This window comes from Clytia hemisphaerica, unplaced genomic scaffold, assembly GCF_902728285.1.
Source record: "Clytia hemisphaerica strain Z4C2 unplaced genomic scaffold, Clytia hemisphaerica genome assembly, whole genome shotgun sequence".
In the NCBI taxonomy this organism is placed as follows: domain Eukaryota; kingdom Metazoa; phylum Cnidaria; class Hydrozoa; order Leptothecata; family Clytiidae; genus Clytia; species Clytia hemisphaerica.
In genome coordinates, this window is record NW_027104529.1 from 256,672 (window position 1) to 272,880 (window position 16,209).

General features: G+C 37.0%; 2 protein-coding genes and 1 long non-coding RNA gene across 3 annotated transcripts in view; 2 read left to right on the top strand and 1 right to left on the bottom strand.

Moving 5' to 3' along the window:
- LOC136822132 (uncharacterized) overlaps window positions 1-16,209 on the top strand; it is a 237,764-nt gene that overhangs the window by 94,785 nt on the left and 126,770 nt on the right. The window lies entirely within an intron of this gene.
- Window positions 8,468-9,376, top strand: LOC136822150 (uncharacterized). Its single transcript, XM_067078389.1, has 2 exons — window positions 8,468-8,839; window positions 8,979-9,376. Exons 1-2 carry the CDS (start codon window positions 8,533-8,535, stop codon window positions 9,374-9,376), a joined length of 705 nt encoding a protein of 234 aa, XP_066934490.1. The 5' UTR covers window positions 8,468-8,532.
- LOC136822183 (uncharacterized) lies at window positions 12,692-15,568 on the bottom strand. Its single transcript, XM_067078427.1, has 3 exons — window positions 15,407-15,568; window positions 14,263-14,341; window positions 12,692-14,107 (listed from the first exon to the last, which is right to left on the bottom strand). The coding sequence occupies exons 1-3, from the start codon at window positions 15,439-15,441 to the stop codon at window positions 12,692-12,694; spliced, it is 1,530 nt and encodes a 509-aa protein (XP_066934528.1). The 5' UTR covers window positions 15,442-15,568.

Below are 16,209 nucleotides of genomic sequence, written 5' to 3' on the forward strand. Positions count from 1 at the left end.
TCTCTTTTCCCGACTCATCCATAATCAGTTTAGAAAAACTTGGGATTTTTAATTTCTAGTCCGGGAGCCAAATCCTATATCTCCTTAAATAAGCACTTTTGCTTAACCCAAGATTCTACAGGATAAACTATATATTTTTGGAATCCTCAACTATCCTAGTACAATCCTAGTTTAAGAAATGATCGGTCCCCAAAGCTAACTCCTGGTCAATTTTTCATACTGGGCCCGATTTTAGGGGGTACTTTTTACCCTTTGTAAGGATTTGTTAAGGAAAATGCCATTCCAGGGATGATATAATTTGCTGTATCTAGTCAATCAGTTGACCAATTGCTTTGAAACTTTGCAAAAAGTTTCAAGGTAGGCTGATGATTATTTTTATAGGTTTGCCTGGGGAAAAAGAGGGAAAATTTGGGTATTTTAACTAAATTTTGACCCTTTTTAAGTCTGGGACCTACCCAAACAACTTTTAATGAGACACAAACTAGGTGTTATGATAGACTTTGATGCAATACATCAGAAAAATTTCAAATAAACAGTATTTAGTATTATTTCAGGGCTGCAGGGGGTAAAATTGCCCATTTTTACGGGTTTTTACCTTATTTGAGCAGTTTTCACCACTAATCTCGGTTAAAACGTCATCAAAAATAGTTTAAACTTGATTTTCGTGTAATATATCCTGAAAGATTACAATGCTGACTTTTAAAACTAACAAAACCAGGGTGCAAATGGACAAACCAGGAGGTAAAAATGCCCATTTTAGGCGATTTTTATCGTTTTTGGACCTATTTCACCCTTAAAGCAGTTTTATGGTGCACCAATTTTATTTCTGACCACTCATTTTGTAGTAGGAGCAATGGAAAAGTTATTTGTGGTTTTCATTGTCTGTAATCATGGTCAATGTGGGCAAATCAGGGGGTAAATGCACCACTTCTTGGTAGTTGTTGCCTGAATTTGGATGTTTTTATTGTACGGTAGCCTCAAATTTATGAAATTTTGAGATGGAAACCAGTTATATACCCTTCAGTCATTTCTTAGTAGGGGGGGGGGGTTTCAGGGGGTACCCGATTCCGTAATTCCGCCAATTTTTTCTCCAATTTCCGTCACACCGTCTTAAATTGAACCAAAATTCCGTCACCGAAAATTCCTTTGAAATTCAATATTTTTGTCGAAAATTCCGCAAATTTTGAAAATCTTTTACCAATTCAGAACTTCCGCAAATTTTTTTGCTAAATTCCGTTTTTCCGCACTAAAATGGTCTAATTTTCCGTCTCCGTCAGAGAACCCAATTTCCGTAATTCCGTCTAGATTTTCGCCAAATTCCGCCACTCCGTCCGAAAAAAGGGCCGATTCCGCTCCTCCGCCAACCATGAAATCCCCCCCCTTAGTACTTTTGTTGACAACCTACACAAAATAATGACGGATTTAACTTAAGTTATGGCCAAATTACAACATTTTTTGACGTAATTTTGTCAGTTTTTGCTTTGAAATTCCACTATATTGCTATTCAGAGCTTCCAAAAATGGTCCCTGTACTGGTTTTTAAGTAGAATATTTATTTGGAGCCTAATAATTTGTAAGATATTGTTAACTTTGGTAGAAATAAAAGTGATGTGTCATTGTTAAGGCCTTTTTTGATGAAAAATTTCTAATCGTTTTGTGAAAACAAAACTAACGGTCCTTTGCATACTCATAATGTACTACATACTCATAATTTGACTGATCATTTTTGCCGTTTTACTGACCTTTTATTAGTAGCTAGTCTCAAGATAATAATTCTACAAGTAGCTGGGACCATTTTGGGAAGCTCTGAGTAGCAATATAGTGGAATTTCAAAGCGCAAAAACTGACAAAATTACGTCAAAAAAATGTTATCGTTTGGCCATAACTTAAGTTTTAAACCCGTCATTATTTTGTGTAGTTGTCAACAAAAGTACTAAGAAATGACTGAAGGGTATATAACTGGTTTCCATCTCAAAATTTCATAAATTTGAGGCTACCATACAATAAAAACCTCCAAATTCAGGCAACAACTACCAAGAAGTGGTGCATTTACCCCCTGATTTGCCCACATTGACCATGATTACAGACAATGAAAACCACAAATAACTTTTCCATTGCTCCTACTACAAAATGAGTGGTCAGAAATAAAATTGATACACCATAAAACTGCTTTAAGGGTGAAATAGGTCCAAAAACGATAAAAATCGCCTAAAATGGGCATTTTTACCTCCTGGTTTGTCCATTTGCACCCTGGTTTTGTTAGTTTTAAGTCAGCATTGTAATCTTTCAGGATATATTACACGAAAATCAAGTTTAAACTATTTTTGATGACGTTTTAACCGAGATTAGTGGTGAAAACTGCTCAAATAAGGTAAAAACCCGTAAAAATGGGCAATTTTACCCCCTGCAGCCCTGAAATAATACTAAATACTGTTTATTTGAAATTTTTCTGATGTATTGCATCAAAGTCTATCATAACACCTAGTTTGTGTCTCATTAAAAGTTGTTTGGGTAGGTCCCAGACTTAAAAAGGGTCAAAATTTAGTTAAAATACCCAAATTTTCCCTTTTTTTCCCCAGGCAAACCTATAAAAATAATTTTTCACAAAAATTTTTTGCCGAAAATAATCATCAGCCTACCTTGAAACTTTTTGCAAAGTTTCAAAGCAATTGGTCAACTGATTGACTAGATACAGCAAATTATATCATCCCTGGAATGGCATGTTCCCTAACAAATCCTTACAAAGGATAAAAAGTACCCCCTAAACTCGGGCCCAGTATGAAAAATTGACCAGGAGTTAGCTTTGGGGACCGACCATTTCCAAAACTAGGATAGTTGAGGATTCCAAAAATGTATAGTTTATCCTGTAGAATCTTGGGTTAAGCAAAATGCCATTTTTTGGGTTTGGCTCCCGGACTATTCCCGATGCAATTCTGAATGAGCAACGAGAAAGTTGAAAACAAATCCGTTTTCAATAACACATTGGTAATACATTTCCAGCATGGGAAAATAGGTTTCCCTAGTTTCCTTACTTTCCTAACTTAAAATTCCAGACTAATGTGATCGAATAAAAAACCACATCTGAAAATAAACAATCCCTAGGCTAGGGAATCAATAATTTTTCCCTGTGGACAGGGATACCAAACAATGAATGTATCGTCTCACAAGTTACGTTCGGATGAACCAGGTTATATCGAGACGCCAGCTTTTCAATGGGACAGCCGATGATAGCTCTGCAGCTTTTATCTTCGCAATATTTAACGATTGTATTGACAAGAAATGATTTTCCTGAACCAGCTTCACCTCTGATAGATATCTTGCAATTTCTGTGGTCAGCACTGATTTCCAATTGGTTAACTTCGTTTACAAGGGTACCAGCGACTTCACCTAGTAAGAAAGTAAAATTGATTGAATATCGGTTCAAATTTATTCGTTAGCAATGATTCAATTTACAAAGATAGTATTCTCAACTTCAGTTGAGCTATAATCTGAGAATGTCTGTATGTCTGTCTGTCTGTATGTATGTCCGTCCGAAAACTTTAGGGCAGGCTGGACACTTCAAAAAAGGTCGGATTTGGCTGAAATATGGCACACTTGTTCCTTGGGTGAATATCTGGGGGTGTTTTTTTCATTTTTTGAAAATTTTGATTTTTGGGGCCTGGGGACGAGTTTTTCACCAAAACGAGGCTGGCAGCCTGGACACTTCAAAAAAGGTCGGATTTGGCTGAAATTTGGCACACTTGTTCCTCGGGTGAATATCTGGGAGTGTTTTTTTCATTTTTTGAAAATTTTGATTTTTGGGGCCTGGGGACGAGTTTTTCGCCAAAACGAGGCTAAAACTTTGGGGCAGCCTGGAGACTTTAAAAATGGTCGGATTTGGCTGAAATTTGGCACACTTGTTCATTGGGTGAATATCTGGGGGTCTACAATTGGGCCTATGAATGATTTTAAAGCCACTGAAGTTGAGCCCAGTGCGTTGCGCACGTTCGACTATATAACACACTTGTCGCGGAACTATGTTAATAAAAGGAAAATTTTAAATGTATACCTTCATTGGTGATTGGATCCTCTTCATCAATTTCAGAGTCTGTTGAAACATCACCACCATCTATGAAGCTGTCTTCTATATCGTATTCATCATCAGATTCGATCTCAGGCTCCATTTGAGTTGTGGCGAGGCGAGCTTGATTCAAAACGGCTGCTCTGCCGACCAACGATTTTACATGAAAGAAAGGTATTATCTGATTGGAGAGAATTTGTCCATTTCGAACAAGTTCGCCGCTGTGTCACAACCATCTTTTTCTGTCCTTCGTATGAAGCCATTAACGATTGTGTAGATGGTGTCTCTCATCGTGTGGACATATGATACAAAGTCTTGGGTGAAGAACTTCCTATTCGATTCATCTAACATCATTTTCATGATACGTTCATCGTTGGTCCAGAGATCTCTGTTCAAACGTAAACTTCCGATTCATATGATTGATCCAGCTCGTCTAAACTTTGGAATGGTACGTTCATCAAGTTGTGTTGGAAAAAGAATTCGGTATTGAAATATGAAAGATACTTTACACCAACGAGAGCCGTTTCATTTCTTGCATAACGAACTGCATGAGTACCACTGGTCTTGAAAGCTCTAAGGAATTGAAGTAGAGACAAGCCTTTAGCATCGTATGGACGGTAAAGCTGAAGGTACATGGCAACTTCTTTATTATCCTTAGCTCTGGTTGAGTGCGGCACACGATATTTCTTGGTGTTTCCTAAAGAAAGTTTCTTTCTTTGAGAAGCTGAAATGTTTTACGTTGAGGAACCGGTGCAACCGTTAAGTTTAAACCACACGAGTTTGAAACTAGTACAAAAAGGTTACCTTTGGTCCAGGATATCTTTGTTGTTGCGAAGTGTTGAATCATTTCGGGTTCACCAAGGGACCGATGTTGCATGTATCGCAAACCAATGTGCATGCCAGATATATCAGGATCACTAAACGCATCCAATATTTCATTTTCTTTAAGTTTTGTTACGTAAGAGATGACATATTCATTGACCGTCCGAACTCTGTACGTCCATGTGACTTTTAAGTGACGACAAGACTGTGTCAACGAACAGCCTGTACTTGGCAGCAGCATCCTCAGGCGTGTGCTTGAAAGTTATGCCGTCATCTGAAAAAAAAAGAAAGGCTTTACAATACGAGTTCTTGCTACATTGGGCTCTTCCAGAAAAAATCCGTTCATGGGGGGTGGAGGATATATTATTTTTTTCATGAATTACCCCTGGACATTTTGATATTTAACCCCCTGGACACGGGTTATACCCCTGGACAAACATCAAATCAACACCGTGGACACAAAAAAATACCCCTGGACAATGGAATTTACATTGCTATTTTTTGGTATTTTTTCAATACCCCTGGACAATTCATCCTCCACCCCCATGAACGGATTTTTTCTGGAAGAGCCCATTATGACAATAGTACAGATTTTAACTAACGAGCAAAGGTCAAGTTATATTTACCGGTTAACACTGTTTCTGGACATATGGGAAGTGACATCTTGTCGTTCTTTGACGCTTGTAACTTCTAAATGTAGTATACGAGTTCGGCACAATCGGTTTCCATGCTGGCTGAAAAACACTTGGCGTCGATTCTCTCAACGCTTACGAGCCAGACCAACATGTGTAAGTGCGGTGTTCCTCGGTCTTGAAATTCAAATCGGTAAAAATAGGTCCGAACATTCGATCTCAGGTTTTCTTTGTCAACAAGCACATGTCTCTTCCATTTGGAATTGTTTCCAACTGTGACATAGCCTCTTGCATATTGCTCCAGGGTGTTGAGAATATGTACAGTAACATCGTACGGCATCATTGTTCTCGTGTCCAGCTATTTACATTTCGGGAAGTTCCATTCGCCGACTGAGAATGTCAAAAACAGATCAGGAAAACCGTACTGCCTTGTCGCGTCTATCAGGAACAAGTGGTCGTATTGCCATTTGGTGGAACAAAATGATTTCCCTTCCAAGATTGTCTTGGCGTACATCTGAATCGCTTTCCAGATTCAACAGCACCGCAAACAGTCTTGTACAGCCACCTGTCGAATTGGTACTGCAGCAGTTCATAGTCTTGTCCGAAATCGATTATGCGGGACTTTGCTGATATACGATCTGTTTTGCCGTCGAGCGCACTTTCACAAAACTCTTCCTTGACATACCATAAAGGCCACACTGCCATTTCCACATGTTTCATTTTTAAATAACTCATAATAAAGAATGTTACTGTTACCCGAGATCATTCTTTCTGATGCCCAAGTGTGCCAATAATTATATTGTTCATTTTGCATAAGTGTTTCAAATTTTCTTGTCAGTCGATCGCATCTTTGTTCGTTGTCCACAATCGCAATATTATCTTCAACCGATTTCTTGATGTTTAGTTGAAACGGCTTGACCTGTTTTCGGTAACCGTGAGGAGCGCAGGTATACGGACCAACATCGATACTGAACACAGCTAGAACGCGTTGGTCTTCTTTTGTGAATACACCGATGTCCGTGTAATCCGTGTCTTCCGGGACGGGGTATTTCGACTTGCAACTGCACATTCGTTTATTGGTCGTAGTTTTCCAAAAGGATGCGTCCATCTTGTTCGGTATGACAGAATGGCAATCCTCGCATAGCGTCCAAGATTTGTTTTCCACCCAGTATGTTAAACTGTCCGACATTTTTCTCCACGTCTCTGTGTATAGGTGATTAGGAGTATAGGTGATTTCAGTACCTAACTCGAGATATTGAGCTTCCGAAAGCGTAACAACTGGACAAAACAGCTGTTTTTGGCTGAAAAACACTGCAAAAACACTGTTTTTAATGATTAATATCTCGAGTTAGGTAAAGAAATCACCTATACTCGCAATATATCACTAATCTTAATTTTTTGAGAGCTTTCCAAAAATATACAACAGGTCTCCGTTTTCTCAAGCTGAAATTTTCATTAATTTTTCACCCTATGATTTTTGCCCGAGACCGTCGTATTTGTCCGAAAATCACACCAAAGTGTCAGAAACAAAATTGGCACCCAAGTTATTTTGATTCCCCTACCCCTTAGCTTTCCAAAAAAATGTATAACAAGTGCTTTGACTAAAAAAATCGAGCGACCTCAAAATAACGAACAAATTTCCCCCTACTATTAAGGGCTCTGACCATAGTCGGAAAATTGATTTTAGTATTTGAACATAAAAGTTATGTTTTAGGTTCTTGCCTTATAAATCGCTTTTTAATGAAATCCCTTAAGAGTAATTAAGAATCTAATTGCAAAAATGACGTTATGAACTTTAAAAAGACGTTAATAATATGTGGCATCACCTTCTTTTATAAAAAGTCTTAATGGGTAATTAACTTTTTTGTTTCGAAATTTTCTCAAACTGTCTGCAAAGAATTGAACTGTTTTAGATTTTTCGGAAAATTTTTCTAAATTAATGCATAAAAAGTGTTATGGCTGCTTTTCTATGAAAAATTGGGATGGGAAAATAAATTTAGTTCGTTAAAAGATACACCATTTACCGCAAAAATTTTTCAAAATGTTTTTTCTTCGCCCAAAACTCTAAGCTTTATAAAAGTTGAAATACTCTTCTTCGCAAAAGTCTTCATTTTCTTCTTATCATCAAATTTTCTCATTGCGATTTTTAAATTTTCAGACTCACGATAATTGGCCTAAAATAAAATGTATAACATACCAGAGTTTTGTGTGCTACATCAAGTAGAAATATATACTTTGTACGTGGCAAATATTAAAAATTCACTATGGTCAGAGCCCTTAATCCTTCCGTGTTTTCTGCCAAAATGATTTGGCTGCTCCTCGTTTCATACGGCTTTTATAGTCAAACACTGGTTGTTTCTAATTGATCAATGTCTAATTTAAATAGTTCATTCATTCCATTGGTCAGAATTTGAATTGTCATAATAAGATTGGTTTATATCTAAACAATGAAAATCTATTTATAGAATGTATTCATTCATTTTCTTGAAGAAGAAAAAAACGGACAAATCTATTTATAGAAGAATGTTCATTCATTATCTGGAAGAAGAAAAAACGTTCGAATCTATTTATAGAATGTTCATTCATCCTCTGGAAGAAGAAAAAACGTTCGAATCTATTTATAGAATGTTCATTCATCCTCTGGAAGAAGAGAAAACGTTCGAATCTATTTATAGAATGGTCATTCATTTTCTGGAAAAAGAAAAAACGGTCAAATCTATTTATAGAATGTTCATTCATTCTTTTAAGTTACGTAACCTGAAGAAGAAAAAAACGTTCGAATCTATTTATAGAATTTCACTAGTAGAAAAATGTGACCGTTAATTTAAAATTCTCTTACATGATTGGCTCAACATTTTTCTCTGATTTCTCATTCGCTAATTCACTTGTCCATTATTTCGCAACCACTATAAAAGGAAAAATAAATAACAGCACTTCCTTTCAGAATGCAACAAGTCAAGACGCCGGTTTTAAAGATTTAAAGAAGAAACACAAAATACAAGGAGATTCCATTGACACAATGGCAAACGAGAATCTCGGAGTTCCGTACTATTATCACTTTCGAAAGGACTTAAACAGGCCATATGGATTGGCTTGGGACCGTGACTTTTATGAACGCGAGCAAATGAAGAAAGTATTAAAGACTGTCAACTGCGAATTCTTTAACAGGCCGTTACATGGCATGTCCGAGTTTGCATCCACCGCCGAACAAAACTTCGATTTCATGTCTAGCAGTGATGCTCACGAATTCATTCCGATGTACTTGGAAAAAGTATCCGCGATTGTCAAGCATTGCGTAGTGTTAAACAGACAGAACAAGAGTGGCGGTAAGTAAATTTTATTTCATAATGGCCCTGCACAGAAAGTGCTAATAATTTCCTTTTCTTACGCGAAATGTACCCGTGTCCATTCTATGTTGTTCAAATTGGAACGTCTTTATTTAATTTTTTTATATCTTCCATGTAGGTGACGAACAAGCAAGTCTAGCCGCATTAGAAGAATTTTTCAATAAAAAGGATGAGCTTTTCGAATCACTCTTAAAAGAGCTGGGAAAGTTTTCGTCTTCATTGATGCTAATAAATCATTGGATCAGAGTTCTCCAATACGTGTCTGCGGAACCGGCGGACGTTTTGCACAAACTCCATAAAGACGCAGAAATGCCCAATTTCAGAAGAGATCCAACTTGGAAATCTTACATTGAAGACACGTCAAAACATTATCTTGGATCGCAAGCCAGGGTTGTCACCGACACTCCAAACAAGCCGGTTAAAAAATCGTTGAGACAACTTGCCGATGAAGAAAGAAAAGCGAAAGCAGCCCAAAAAAATGTGATTGTCTTTTCATCAGATGAAGAAGATTTGTAATGTATTTTTTTTTATGTGTTGTTTCTGTTTTTGTAAATACATGTCCCTTAATCAACAGTTCCCAAAGTTTCAAAGTTTCTTGTTTCACTCCGAACCTTGCCTATCACTTCTCAGGCGTTCTGCAATTCATTAGGAAAAAACACTATAGAGCTCAAAGTTTCAATCAAGTCCTGTTTCACTCCGAACTTGCCTATTTCAAGTCCTGTTTCGCGTAGGCTGCGCGCATCCCCAGAATTTATTTTGTTATAGGGGATGCGTATCGTGTATAAAATTCTCGTCCGAGAGTTACCTCAAATTTGGGGCGATCGAAATTTGCATTAATTTACGTAATTATTCTCTTGAACAAAGAAAAAAAAGAAGTCATTGTATTGCTATGACGCATAATCAAAAATGAAAAAAAGAAAAGACGGGGTTAAGTTGGGACAAATATTTTAGACGATACACATCCCCTATATCAAATCATATCAGAGGGGATGCGTGCAGCCTTGTTTCACGCAGAACTTGACTATGTAATAGTTATCGGACAGTTGCGAGTACAACTACAATATGAGAAATATTTTACGAATTCCGAGATTATTCCGTGAAAATATCCAGAAAATCTGGAACGAGTGAAATATTTCCATATTGTGCGAGCAAATGTCCGATAACTGGTTTATCGGTGACCCAAAAAATGTACTTTTTGTGTTAGAAATAAGCGCAGGGCACTTTTGTAGCAAAGTGACGTTAGACTGCTGCTACCACCTGCTACAATGCAACAACATCTTTTCGTCAATTTATATTTTACGAGCTCTATAGCGTGCCTGCCTATGGATGGAGAAAACTGAAAGCCATTCTGCTCTCTCAAAACAATTGGAATATGTCTTTCTCACTGGATTATTACTAGAGGTTTGCTTACGTATATGTTCAGCATGTAAGTTTTCTTTTACCTGGGAATAGCATCGGCTGTGGCAAATATTTTGTCTAAATTTGCATATGGTGTTGAATCTTAGAATCAGTGTGAAAAAAACCTTCCCACCGGTATGTCAATACGTTCGATATGAAAAACGAAAGAACAAACATTAAACTCTAGCACTTCATTGAAGAGTGTGATTAACGATTAATTGCTCTCTACACAATGCAATTAAAGATTAGTAATTGGTCTCTTAGAAGGGGCGCCAAATGAAACCCATCGTGCAATTATCCTCTTAATTGATTTTGCAAAATATTTCTTTAGCCCTTCAGATCATTACCTTTTGCTAAATGCTGGTAGATTTTCTTCATCCGGGTGAAAAACCTTAAGCAGGGAAAAAAATAGAGTCCCCATTCAGATGTTTGAACAAGGAAAACTGTAACTAGCTTCTTTAGGCCCCCCGGGGGGGGGGGTACTTAGGCAAAATGGGTGCCGGGTATGTGCGAGCCATAAGGGTACCTTTTCTCATTCCTCAAAAGTCTCTCAAAGGGGTACAAATTCAAAAGTTAGTCTCTGAAAGGGTCCCAAAATCACGAAAATCAAAAATTTCTCTCTCAAAGGGTCACGAATTCCAAAAATTTTGACCAAAATTTGGTGACAATCAAACCAAAATTTGGAAAAAATGGACCAAAATTTTGGAAAAAGTCTCTCAAAGGGTCCCAAAATCACCAAAATTTTGTCTCTCAAAGGGTTGATTTTCGATTTTCGGCTCGGACATACCCGTCACCTCGCAAACCTAGTACCCCCGGGCTTTGGGACAAGCTGGAGTTTTTACAAGCTCTCGTTTGATTTGGTTGGTCGTTAACCTGTAATAAAACAATTTTGTTACTTTTTCTAAAGAACGCGTCATCTCTATTACTTCAAATAACCAATTAGTGAAGTCTCTTGTAAAAACTCCAGCCCATCCCCGGGCTTTAAGCGTACAAACTTTCGTGAGCAGAAACTTTGGCGAGGACAAAAAATCGCGAAATTCACGACATTTACTTTCGCGAATTTAACGGAAAATTGAGAATTTTCACATGAAAAATGGCTTAGAGGGTTGAATACTTCTTGGATTGGCTTGAAACAGGCTAAAAAGTGCCATAAAAGTTACATTTTATTCAAAGTTTGAAGTTTTACAGATTTTCTATTTTGTCAAGAATTTTTAGCGAGCATAAATTTTTGCGAATGGCCCTTCCTAGAATTTTTAAAGACATTTTCTGCTCGCGAAAGTTTGTACGTCGAAAGTATTCTGTTAAAATCGTCATAATAAATAAGATATTTAGTTTGGAAAATGTACTAAATATGTCAATTATAATAAAATTAGGATGTGTCAATATTTGACAAAACACGCACTGATTGATGAAGTTGTGTGAGCATTTATCTTTAGAGAGGCATTGGTTCATTGGCTATGATATGATGATTATATCATGTTACTAAATTATTAACACTACTAGGAATCCAATTGTAATTCAATATCATTATAATACTCCTCCTATGTAGACGAAATAATCGCTCTATTTCTTTCCCTAGTGTATACATATAAAGCCTGGGATACACGGGGATGACGTTTATTCGATCTATGATGAAAATGTAGACCTATCGAAAAGCCAACCGAAAGCCTTTAGTCGTCATTAAAGTAAAATGGTTTAGTATAATGTGTGTAAATTTGTTTAAGGGCTCTGACCATAGTGAATTTTTCATAATTTGCGTGTTTAAAATGTGTTTTCTGACTGATGTAACCAACAAAACTATGGCATGTTATACATTTCTGTCAGACAAACTATTCCTGAATCTGAAAATTCAAAAATTGCATTGAAAAAATTTGATGAAGAAGAAACTGAAGACTTTTGCGAGGAAGAGCATTTCAACTTTGAAGAGCTTAGTTTCGGCGAAGAAAAAACATTTTGAAAAGATTTTCACGGTAGATGGTGTATCTTTTACCGAACAATAAAGATTTTTGCGGAAAATTTTTGTAAATGCTTCTTTGTCTCGAAATCTTCAAAATAGTGGTTTTTCATCAATTTTTCATCTAGATTTTGCTTAAAAAAACAGATATAACTTTTGACACATCTTTTTAGAAAAATTTTCCGCAAAATTTAAAATAGTTCAATTCTTTGCGGACAGTTTGAAAAAAGTTCGAAACAAAAAGGTTAATTACCCATTAAAACTTAGCACTTTTTATAAAAGAAGGTGATGCAACATATTATTAACGTCTTGTTAAAGTTCATAACATCATTTTTGCAATTAAGTTCTTAATTACTCTTAAGAGGTTTGATTAAAAAGCAATTTATAAAGGCAATTCTTTGTTAAAAGTGTTAAAGAATCTAAAACATAACTTTTATGTTCAGATACTAAAATCAATTTTCTGACTATGGTCAGAGCCCTTAAGGCTTTCTATAAACAGTTTCCACTGTATATCTTCTCAACTCTTCACTAGCAACCTTTCCATGATGTTGAGTTTTCAATCGAACGGTGGCAATTTTGCTTCGAACATGAATATTAGGTTCCCGTAACAGTAGCATTTCGTGCGAGACATCAGTTGGGACAACATCAAACACAACATCTAGATGGGGTGGGAATATCAAACAGTGAGACGAACCACCATAATGAAACATCCCTAATTCATCCCCTTTGTCAACATGTTGTCCTTTTTGAACTGTTATTTCATTCGAAGAGATTTCTACCATGCCGATGGAGAGAAAACAAATGACGCCTATTTCAGGATCATCTGCTAAAATGTAAATAGCTGCACGAGCTGCGACTTGACTTAAATAGCTTTGAGACTTAACAGGTGCATGTGAGTCACCATCAACACTGTATGCTTGTGAAAAGTAAGCACCTTCAATATGTTCATAATCAATAATGGTCCCAGAGATTGGACTATGCCAGCGATGGTAAGCATTGGTGCTTAAGAAACCTTGGTACACTGTTCCTCCTATGAAGTATTTGTGTAATTTGTTATTGTTGAGCATATGAGAAAGGGAGTAGGGTTGTTCCTTGATCCAAAACATATCTCTGGCTTTGACATCTCTGGCAATCTTAATGGGTACTGATTCACAAGCGTTTGTGATAAACTTTGAACTGTCTGGATATGGAAGAGGTCGCATCCCTTCCCGAAACTTTCTGGTGAAGAAATCATCCCAACTTTGAAATCCCCAATGTGGTTTCATTGGATCACATACGAATTGTTGTTGAAATGTTCTGCCATGCCAATCTTTCATCGCCTCAAGAGCTACACTACTGAACCATCCGTTTAACGAGTCACTCAAAAAAGTTGTCGAAGCCTCACTTTGAAGGTATTTACCCCAGTAGTTTAGAATGTCTTTAGCAAGTTTGTTGAGATTTTCGTGCAGGAAGCACGCACGGCCCGCAGGTGTCGATGAAGGCCAGTCTAGGAGAGCATTTATGGGACAACACAACAAAAAGCTATCACTGTAGCGATTATACTGTGGTGGATATGTCATCACATAATTCAAAAGAACGATGAACTCTTCCCAATTTTCTACAATGCCTGAAGGATTTTGTTGTTCAAACATTTGGTTAAAGTACATGTAGAGATCAGGATCTGACAAAATGGCAATGTAAAGTTTCTCTACAGGATCGTGCAGTTGAAGGTACTTTACCCCGATTGGACTCATTGACTGTAGATTTCTTGTCAAACTGTTTACTAATATGTTTTCCAGTAAGGTTTTACAGATGACGTCATTCTTGCATTTTGTTTTGAGTTGTGTTATGAAAGCGTTCATGACTTTGGTCTCCCTCGGTGTAGTTCGGTAGAGCTGACTTTGTCGTGGGTATATCTGAATTTGAAAAACATTTTCATTAAAACCTGCTCTCCACAAAAACTCTGTACAGTACTGAGATCGACTCTCAGAAATGTAACCTTTTGGAGAAATTCTCACTCTTTATAAGCATGGCAGCTCTCAGAAGTGTGTATTTAATACAATCATCTCACCTGATCTAAGAAGCGTTCATTGGCATCTCCATGGTAACCATACTGGTCGATTCTGGCCGCATGCAATGTGGTAATAACACTAGAATAGAAATTGAATAGTATCGCCGACCATTTAAAACAATAGATTTTAACACATTTCATATCAATATTGACAGATTCTAGCAAGGTTGTTTAGTCAATTCATTCAAAGCAACGTTGCCATTTGCGCTTAAGCGAAATCAAAATCAACGAGGTCCTACTTAATGGACTGTTCCATTAAAATTCCATATACAGGGGGGGGACGAACCTTTTCAAGCCTAGAAAAGATTCTCAGAGATACCCCATGGAAATGGCAATATTTGGAAAAATTCTTTTCATACTTTAAAAGTGAGGGTGGATGAGCAAAAATCAGTCTTTTACCCCCTGTAGATTTTAGAATATCTTTTTACCCCCTGCAAAAATGAAAAACTACTCCTTTGTACCCCCTGGAAATTCTTCTCCAATTACCCACTGGAAATGCTCGTCCACCCCCTGGAATATGTAGTGTTTAAGATTGATTTGATGCGAAAAAAACATGGATGATTTGATGGAAGGAGATTGAACGAAAGCAGCCGGCGAGGCGACCTTTTTTTCCGATGTGTTCTGAGAGCATATTTCAACTAGAAATTTTGATCTGTTCTGATCAGATCTTCGAAAATTAATCAGCTAGAAATAATGATGTGTTCTGACGAGACAGGGGTATAATTAAGGTCATCTAACGTGTTCTTGTTGTCTAGGTAACCCTAGAAAACTTCAGAACACATCTTTTAAGGAGACAGGGGTATAATAAAGAGAAAATTGATGTAATCTTGTTGCCTAGTAACCCTAGAAATAACATAGAACACATCTTTCGTGGAGAAAAACAAATGTAATACAAGTTTATCTTGCCAAGATGTTTTCCTAGATTTTAGAACACGTCAAATTATAAAGTAGTGATAAGTTTAGGGAGACTAATAGTGTGACAAAGGTTTCCTAGAAATCAGAACACATCATTCGTATCAAAAATTGAAAGGTCATAACATTTGGTCTCCTAGAAGATAAGAACACATATTTCTAAAAAATCTCTCCGCCGGCTGCTTCTGATTGAAGATTGGACAGGCAAAAAAGCCCAAATAAATAAACTTACCAACTGAAGTACCATATCACAAATAACAGACACATTTAAGATTCAACGGTCCAACGTTTCCTTATTTTATGTATTCTTAAAATGTAAAATATATACTAAAGAGTGGTTGTAAAAATGTGAAGTTTTCAGGATAAATTTTAAGAATTGATTTTGTCCAACCAACAGTGATCGTTTACACAAGCTGCGTTCTCATACAAGCAATAAAATGACATTATCAATAGTAAGGCAATTAGTTGTGCAAAGATGCTCTCTTTTGTTAATGGAGATGAACAATTTCAAATGCAGTTATTTGAATTGGTTGTAATTAATGGATGTATTTCTTCTATAAGCAATCCAGGACTAAGAAATACCTTACCTCCAGAATACTTACCCATACCCATAGATAATGCAAAATCCAACTATTATCAGTGTTCTAAGTTGATTCCTGAATTTCAGGGCTACTCAGACCTTCGGCAACTCGGTTGCTCGTTTGCTCCGGGGGTGGGGGGGTTACAGTTAGAGTTGGCTGATGATGAGGGGTATGGCCGGATGGGACTTCCAAAAACCGACCTATAGAGAGACTGATTTTTGCTGAAAAGGTGACCCTTAGAGAGACTTTGAAAGGTGAAAAAACCGACCCTTACCGTTCGCACATACTCAGCACCCATTTTTGCCTAAGTACCCCCTCCCCGGTTGTTTGCTTGAAATGCGTGTATGAGTGAAAATAAGCACAGAATTTTGATGTCAATTTTCGGTTCTAATTTTTCGAGGTTCACATTTTACAATCGATAAATACACGCTTTTACTTTATAAGAATAGTGTAC